This window comes from Cinclus cinclus, unplaced genomic scaffold (genome assembly GCF_963662255.1).
Source record: "Cinclus cinclus unplaced genomic scaffold, bCinCin1.1 SCAFFOLD_347, whole genome shotgun sequence".
Lineage (NCBI taxonomy): Eukaryota > Metazoa > Chordata > Aves > Passeriformes > Cinclidae > Cinclus > Cinclus cinclus.
In genome coordinates this window covers 554-9,711 of record NW_026912079.1, presented here as the reverse complement: position 1 = coordinate 9,711, position 9,158 = coordinate 554, and the positions used below count along the sequence as shown (strand labels likewise).

Here is a 9,158-nt window from a genome sequence, read left to right as displayed (position 1 = left end):
GGGAAAAAATTGGGGAAAAATCCTGGAAAAATGGGAAAAAATTGGGGAAAATTTCTGGAAAAAACGGGGAAAAATTGGGGAAAAAATCCTGGAAAAAATGGGAAAAAATCCTGCAAAAATCCTGGAAAAAATGGGAAAAAAAATGGGGAAAAATCCTGGAAAAATGGGGAAAAATTGGGGAAAAAAAGAAGGAAAAATGGGAAAAAAATGGGGAAAAATTCTGGAAAAATGGGAAAAAATGGTGAAAAATGAAGGAAAAAATTGGAGAAAAATGGGAAAAAAGTCGGAAAAAAATACTGGAAAAATGGGAAAGAATTGGGGAAAAATTCTGGAAAAATGGGAAAGAATTGGGGAAAATTTCTGAAAAAATGGGAAAAAATTAGGAAAAAATCCTGAAAAAAAATTGGAAAAAACTGCAATAAAAAGCTGAGAAAAATCCGAAAAAAATCAGCGAAAAATCTGAATTTTAGGGGAAAAAAATCCTAAAAAAAACCTAAAAAATCCCCAAAAAAAGGGAAAAAAAGCTGGAAAAAATCCCCAAAAAAGGGGATTTTCCCAATTTGCCCCCAGAGTTGTTTTTTTTTTCCCCAAATTGTCTCACCTCGTTGAGATAATCCTCGAGGTCAGCCCAAAAACGCCCCAAAAAATCCCCAAAAAAACCCCAAAATGCCCCAAAACAAATCTGGAAAAAAATGTGGGAAAAGGGGGAAAATATGGGGGGGAAAAATCTGGAAAAGTGGGAAAAAATTGGGGAAAATTTCTGGAAAAATGGGAAAACATTGGGGAAAAATTCTGGAAAAAATGGGGAAAAAATTGGGGAAAATTTCTGGAAAAATGGGAAAAAATTGGGGAAAAATCCTGGAAAAAATGGGAAGAGACTGGGGAAAAAAAGAAGGAAAAAATTGGAGAAAAATGGGAAAAAATTGGGGAAAAATCCTGGAAAAATGGGAAAAAATTGGGGAAAAATTAAAGAAAAATGGGGAAGAGACTGGGAAAAAAAAGAAGGAAAAAATTAGAGAAAAATGGGAAAAAATTGGGGAAAAATTCTGGAAAAAATGGGAAAAAATTGGGGAAAAATTCTGGAAAAAATGGGAAAAAATTGGGGAAAAATTCTGGAAAAATGGGGGAGAAATCCTGGAAAAATGGGAAAAAATGGGGAGAAATGAAGGAAAAAATTGGAGAAAAATGGGAAAAAAGTCGGAAAAAAATCCTGGAAAAATGGGAAAGAATTGGGGAAAAATTCTGGAAAAATGGGAAAGAATTGGGGAAAATTTCTGAAAAAATGGGAAAAAATTAGGAAAAAATCCTGAAAAAAATTGGAAAAAACTGCAATAAAAAGCTGAGAAAAATCCGAAAAAAAATCAGCGAAAAATCTGAATTTTGGGGGAAAAAAAATCCTAAAAAAAACCTAAAAAATCCCCAAAAAAAGGGAAAAAAAGCTGGAAAAAAATCCCCAAAAAAGGGGATTTTCCCAATTTGCCCCCAGAGTTGTTTTTTTTTTCCCCAAATTGGTCTCACCTCGTTGAGATAATCCTCGAGGTCAGCCAGGATCCTCAGGTAGAACCTGGGGACGCCCTCCCTGTCCACCACTCCCTTGGCTTTGCTCCAGGCTCGGCCCAGGAGCTCAAATTCCTGCAAATTTGGGGATAAAAGAAAGAAAAAATAAGAAAAGAGAAAAGAAGAAATTGAAGGATTGAAAAGAGGGGGGAAAGAAAAAAAAAAAAAAACAAAAAAAAATCCAAAAAAATCCAAAAAAAAACAAAAAAAACCCAAAAAAAACAAATAAAAAATAAGGAAAGGGAAAAGAAGAAATTGAAGGATTGAAAAGAGGGGGGAAAGAAAAAAAAAAAAACCAAAAAAAATAAAAAAAAAATCAAAAAAAAACCAAAAAAACAAATAAAAAATAAGGAAAGGGAAAAAGAAGAAATTGAAGGATTGAAAAGAGGGGAAAAGAAAAAAAAACCCAAAATAAATCCAAAAAAAAATCCAAAAAAAACCAAAAAACAAATAAAAAATAAGGAAAAGGAAAAGCAGAAATTGAAGGATTGAAAAGAGGGGGAAAGAAAAAAAAAACCCAAAAAAAATCCAAAAAAAACCAAAAAAACAAATAAAAAATAAGGAAAAGGAAAAAGCAGAAATTAAAGGATTGAAAAGAAGGGAAAAGGAAAAAAAAAAAAACCAAAAAAAATCCAAAAAAAATCCAAAAAACCCCAAAAAAACAAATAAAAAATAAGGAAAGGGAAAAGCAGAAATTGAAGGATTGAAAAGAGGGGAAAAGAAAAAAAAACAAAAAAAACCCAAAAAAACCCAAAAAAAGCAAAACGAAACCCGGGGGATTTTTGGCGTGAAAAATGAAGGATTTGGGGGGGGGGGGGGGATGGAATTAAAAATGGGAATTTTGGGGATTTTTTGGGGATTTTTTTGGGGATTTTTTTGGGGATTTTTTGTGGATTTTTGGGGATTTTTTGGGGATTTTTTGGGGATTTTTTGGGATTTTTTTTGGATTTTTGGGGATTTTTTGGGATTTTTTGGGGATTTTTTGGGGATTTTTTTTGGATTTTATGGGGATTTTTGGGGGTTTTATGGGATTTTTGGGGGATTTTTTAGGGATTTTTTTATGGATTTTTTAGGGATTTTTGGGGATTTTTCAGGGTTTTTTTTTGGGGATTTTTTGTGGATTTTTGGGGATTTTTTGGGGTTTTTTGAGGATTTTTTAGGGATTTTTGGGGGATTTTTTTTGGATTTGTATGGGGACTTTTGGGGGGTTTTATGGGGATTTTTTGGGGATTTTTTAGGGATTTTTGGGGATTTTTTAGGGTTTTTTTAGGGATTTTTTGTGGTTTTTTGGGGTTTTTTTTGGGGCTTTTTTGGGGCTTTTTTGGGGCTTTTTTGAGGATTTTTTAGGGATTTTATGGGGATTTTTTTTAGGATTTTTTGGGATATTATGGGGATTTTTTGGAGAGATTTTGGGGATTTTTTGGGGATTTTTTTGGGATTTTTTAGGGATTTTTTGGGGATTTTTTTGGGGATTTTTGGGGATTTTTTAGGAATGTTTTGGGGGATTTTTGAGGATTTTTTAGGAATTTTTTGGGGGAGTTTTGAGGATTTTTAGGGGATTTTTTGGGAATTTTTGGGGATTTTTTTGGGCGTTTTCTGGGCTGGATTTTAGAGAATTTGGACTGGATTTTTTGGGGGATTTTGGGCTGGATTTGAGGGATTTTTGGGTGGATTTAGGGGATTTTGGACTAGATTTTTTGGAGGGATTTTTGGGCTGGATTTGGGGGATTTTTTGGGGGGATTTTGGGCTGGAATTTTTTGGCAGATTTTTGGGCTGGATTTGGGGGATTTTTGGGCTGGATTTGGGGGATTTTTGGGTGGATTTGGGGGATTTTTGGGGTGGATTTGGGGGATTTTTGGGTGGATTTGGGGGATTTTTGGGGTGGATTTGGGGGATTTTTGGGTGGATTTGGGGGATTTTTGGGTGGATTTGGGGGATTTTGGGCTGGATTTGGGGGATTTTTGGGGTGGATTTGGGGGATTTTTGGGGTGGATTTGGGGGATTTTTGGGTGGATTTGGGGGATTTTTGGGGTGGATTTGGGGGATTTTTGGGGTGGATTTGGGGGATTTTTGGGTGGATTTGGGGGATTCCGGGCTGGATTTTTTGGCAGATTTTTGGGGTGGATTTGGGGGATTTTTGGGTGGATTTGGGGGATTTTGGGCTGGATTTGGGGGATTTTTGGGGTGGATTTGGGGGATTTTTGGGGTGGATTTGGGGGATTCCGGGCTGGATTTTTTGGCGGATTTTTGGGCTGGATTTGGGGGATTTTGGGCTGGATTTGGGGGATTTTTGGGCTGGATTTTTTGGCAGATTTTTGGGTGGATTTGGGGGATTTTTGGGTGGATTTGGGGGATTTTTGGGTGGATTTGGGGGATTTTTGGGCTGGATTTGGGGGATTTTTGGGGTGGATTTGGGGGATTCCGGGCTGGATTTTTTGGCGGATTTTTGGGCTGGATTTGGGGGATTTTTGGGTGGATTTGGGGAATTCCGGGCTGGATTTGGGGGATTTTTGGGCTGGATTTGGGGGATTTTTGGGTGGATTTAGGGGATTTTTGGGCTGGATTTGGGGGATTTTTGGGGTGGATTTGGGGGATTTTTGGGGTGGATTTGGGGGATTTTTGGGTGGATTTGGGGGTTTTTGGGCTGGATTTGGAGGATTTTTGGGCTGGATTTGGGGGATTTTTGGGTGGATTTGGGGGTTTTTGGGCTGGATTTGGGGGATTTTTGGGTGGATTTGGAGGATTTTTGGGCTGGATTTGGGGGATTTTTGGGTGGATTTGGGGGTTTTTGGGCTGGATTTGGGGGATTCCGGGCTGGATTTTTTTGGCGGATTTTTGGGCTGGATTTGGAGGATTTTTGGGGTGGATTTGGGGGATTTTGGGCACCTCGAGGCAGCGGCTGACGTCGCGGATCTTCATGGCGTTGCGGATGGAGCGGATCAGGTTGGTGAGCTCCTCATACCTGGCAGAGATCGACATCAATCACCATCAGCTCGGGATCAATACGGGATCAATGAGAGACCAATAACGGGGCAGCAATTGATCAATAACCCGTCAATGAGGGAATCAATAACTAATCAATAACTGATCAATATGGGATCAATAGTGGGGCAGCATCTGATCAATAACCCGACAATAAGGGAATCAAAAACTAATCAATAACTAATCAATAACTGATCAATAACCCGTCAATAAGGGAATCGATAACTGATCAATAACTGATCAATAAGCGGTCAATAAGGAATCAAAAACTAATCAATAACTGATCAATAACTGATCAATAACTGATCAATAACTGATCAATAACCAATCAATAACTCATCGATAACTGATCAATAACCGATAAATAACCCATTGATAACTCATCAATAACTGATCGATAACCCATGGATAACCCATGGATAACCCATCGATAACCGATCGATAACCGATCGATATCCCATCGATAGCCCATTGATAACCGATCAATAACCCATCAATAACCGATCGATAACCCATCCATAACCGATCAATAACCCATCAATAACCCATCAATAACCGATCTATAACCGATCAATAACCGATCCATAACCCATTGATAACTGATCAATAACCCATCAATAACCGATCTATAACCGATCGATAACCGATCAATAACCCATGGATAACCGATCGATAACCCATCGATAACCCATGGATCACCCATCGATAACCGATCGATAACCGATCCATAACCCATTGATAACCGATCAATAACCCATCCATAACCGATCTATAACCCATTGATAACCAATCAATAACCCATCAATAACCGATCGATAACCGATCAATAACCCATTGATAACCGATCAATAACCCATCCATAACCGATCAATAACTGATCAATAACCCATCCATAACCGATCTATAACCCATCGATAACCAATCAATAACCAATCGATAACCGATCAGTAACCCATCGATAACCGATCTATAACCCATCGATAACCAATCAATAACCCATCCATAACCGATCGATAACCGATCGATAACCGATCAATAACCCATCAATAACCCATCCATAACCCATCCATAACCAATCAATAACCGATCGATAACCGATCGATAGCCCATTGATAACCGATCAATAACCCATCAATAACCAATCAATAACCCATCAATAACCCATCCATAACCCATCCATAACCCATCCATAACCGATCGATAACCGATCGATAACCGATCGATAACCGATCAATAACCCATCCATAACCGATCAATAACTGATCAATAACCCATCCATAACCGATCGATAACCCATCGATAGCCCATTGATAACCGATCAATAACCCATCAATAACCGATCAATAACCCATCCATAACCAATCGATAACCGATCGATAACCGATCAGTAACCCATCAATAACCAATCAATAACCCATCAATAACCAATCAATAACCCATCAATAACCAATCAATAACCCATCCATAACCGATCGATAACCGATCGATAACCGATCGATAGCCCATTGATAACCGATCAATAACCCATCAATAACCCATCAATAACCCATCAATAACCGATCAATAACCCATCGATAACCCATCGATAACCCATCCATAACCGATCCATAACCGATCGATAACCGATCGATAACCGATCGATCGACAGCCGTCGCCGTCACCTCTTGTCGCGGGCGCTGCGCACGACGCGCTTCGTGTCCTCCTCATCCTCACTGAGCAGCAGCGGCCTGCGGGGGGAGGGGCTCGTCAGGGACACGCCCACAGAGACCACGCCCACGATTCACACACAGACCACACCCACAGAGACACCACGCCCACGATTCACACACAGACCACACCCACAGAGAGACCACGCCCATGATTCACACACAGACCACACCCACAGAGACCACGCCCACGATTCACACACAGACCACACCCACAGAGGCCACGCCCACGATTCACACACAGACCACACCCACAGAGACACCACGCCCACGATTCACACACAGACCACACCCACAGAGAGGCCACGCCCACGATTCACACACAGACCACACCCACAGAGACCACGCCCACGATTCACACACAGACCACACCCACAGAGACACCACGCCCACGATTCACACACAGACCACACCCACAGAGAGACCACGCCCATGATTCACACACAGACCACACCCACAGAGACCACACCCATAATCCACACACAGACCACGCCCACAATTCACACTCTCACCACGCCCTCAGGGACCACGCCCCCAATTCACTGACACCACACCCTCATAGGCCACACCCATCGTTCAGAGACCACACCCACAATCCACACACCACTCCCACAGAGACCACACCCATCATTGAGACCACGCCCAGAATTCACACACAGCACACACATAATTTGGAGGCCACGCCCACATTCAGAGACCACACCCACATTTCACACTCATCACGCCCACAGAGACCACGCCCAAATTCGCAGAGACCACACCCACAATTCACACACAGCACGCCCATAACTCGGTGGCCACGCCCACAACTCAGAGACTATGGCCACGTTGACCACGCCCACAACTCACATAGACCACACCCACAGTTCAGAGACCACACCCCAAGACCACACCCAGCAGCCACACCCACAAAGACCACACCCATAACGCACAGAGACCACACCCATGGCCGCAGACACCACGCCCACAAAGACCACACCCACAATTTAGACACCACGCCCACAAACCACCACGAGACCACGCCCATACCAAAAAACACCACACCCACCGACCCCACACCACGAGACCACGCCCACGCAGACCACACCCACGCCATCCGCGGAGACCACGCCCCTTCCTCAGACCACACCCCTACCATCCCGCCCCTCCCTCTCCCTTTAGCCCCGCCCCCTCACTTGCTGTAGGGCCCTCCCGCCGCTTTCGGCGCGGTCTCATCTCCGGACGCCGACGATTCGGACTCGGAATCGGAGCCGGTGGTGAAGAACCGCGACATTATCGCGACAGCACAGACAGGAAGGGCAGCCTGGAGAGACAAAAAAAAAAAAAAAAAAAAGGCAAAAAAATATTTAAAAAAAATCCCGTGGTTTTACCACGAAAATTGAGGATTTTACCCCAAAAGCCCCCAAAATTTTGCCGCAAATTCCTCCCTCACCGAACTCGCCGCACGCGCGGAGCCGCCGCCGGAAAAGCGCCGAGAGGCGGAAACGGAAGTGACGCAATCACGTCACGCTGAGGTAACATCCTTCCCTATATCCCCCTCTCATTTCCGGGAGGGCACGCAGGGAACGCTGGGAAAGCGAGTCCGGAAATGGCGGGGAACCGGAATCGGCGGATTTTACCCCAAAAAAGTGGCACGGAAATCGCGGTTCGGGTGAGAATTTAAGGTTTTCAATAAAAATTTCGACATTTTAGCCGCAAATTCGGCGATTTTTACCTCAGAATTCGCCACTTTTTACCTCACGATTCGCCGATTTTCCCCTCGGAATTCGGTTTTGAACGCGGGATTATCGATTTTTTTATTTTTTTTTTTTTATTCCGTCCCGAAATCGCCGATTTTGACCCCCCCACCCGCAAAAAAATCGAATTTTTACCCCCAAAATTCACCTCCCTTGAGGGCAATTTAATATTTTAAATAATGATCGACTTTTTAGCCGCAAATTCGGCGATTTTTACCTCAGAATTCGCCACTTTTTACCTCACGATTCGCCGATTTTCCCCTCGGAATTCGGTTTTTAACACGGGATTATCGATTTTTTTATTTATTTATTTTTTTTTATTCCGTCCCGAAATCGCCGATTTTGACCCCCCCGCCCCCCCAAAAATCGAATTTTTACCCCCAAAATTCACGTTTCTCGTGGAAAATTTATCATTTTCCACCAAATTCGATATTTTTGGCCACAAATTCGTAGATTTTTTCCCCTCAGAATTCGCAATTTTTTTTTTTTTTACCTCAGAATTATCGATATTTTTAATCACAGAATTCTCGGGGTTTTTTTTACCTTGTAATTCACGAATTTTTTACTTCAAAATCGATGATTTTTTTCCTTTTTTTTTTTTTTTTTTTAATTAAAATCTCCCAATTCAGGATTTTTTTACCTCAAAATCAACGATTTTTAAAGCACGAATTTCAAGATATTTTTTTTTTTTAACCTCAGAATTATTTTGTGGTTTTGGATTTTATTTGCCAAATTCAGGTTTTTGATGTGAAAATGGATTATTTTTAATTTAAAAAAAATCCACTTTTTGGCCTCAAAATCGGCGATTTTCCCCTCGGAATTCTCCATTTTTTTAAACTCACAAATTTCATTTTTCAACGTTTTTAAAATTTAAAAAATTTTCAAAATTTAAAATTTTAAAATTTTACCTCGAAACTTCACAATTTTAAACCTCAAAATTACCTTTCTGTCCTAACCTCAAAAAATTAATAATTTTATCTCAAAATTTTTAAAGTTTTGACCTCAAAAATTATCGATTTTTTTAACCTCAAAATTAATGATTTTTGGGTTTTTTTTGGACCTCCTAAAATCGACCGATTTTTCACCCAAAAATCCAAAAAAAAAATTTTCCCACCCAAAATTCACATTTCTGGCTGGAAACGGAAAAGTTTTAAATAAAAAAAAAAAAATTGAAAT

General features: G+C 41.0%; 1 protein-coding gene across 1 annotated transcript; it reads right to left on the bottom strand.

The window, feature by feature from the left end:
* Nucleotides 1–55: 55 nt before the first annotated feature.
* Nucleotides 56–8,952, bottom strand: LOC134057163 (eukaryotic translation initiation factor 3 subunit C-like). The gene is made up of 5 exons (XM_062514200.1): nucleotides 7,679–8,952; nucleotides 7,422–7,549; nucleotides 6,202–6,267; nucleotides 4,445–4,520; nucleotides 56–1,632 (listed from the first exon to the last, which is right to left on the bottom strand). The coding sequence occupies exons 2-5, from the start codon at nucleotides 7,517–7,519 to the stop codon at nucleotides 1,294–1,296; spliced, it is 579 nt and encodes a 192-aa protein (XP_062370184.1). The 5' UTR covers nucleotides 7,520–7,549; nucleotides 7,679–8,952; the 3' UTR covers nucleotides 56–1,293.
* Nucleotides 8,953–9,158: the final 206 nt, after the last annotated feature.

Excerpts from the sequence above, each read along its gene's own strand:
- LOC134057163 (XM_062514200.1), bottom strand. The coding sequence starts at position 7,519 with ATGTCGCGGTTCTTCACCACCGGCTCCGATTCCGAGTCCGAATCGTCG. Across the intron at positions 6,268-7,421 it reads GCGGGAGGGCCCTACAGCAA|GCCGCTGCTGCTCAGTGAGG; the intron begins GTGAGGGGGCGG and ends CTCCCCCCGCAG. Across the intron at positions 4,521-6,201 it reads CGCAGCGCCCGCGACAAGAG|GTATGAGGAGCTCACCAACC; the intron begins GTGACGGCGACG and ends GATCTCTGCCAG.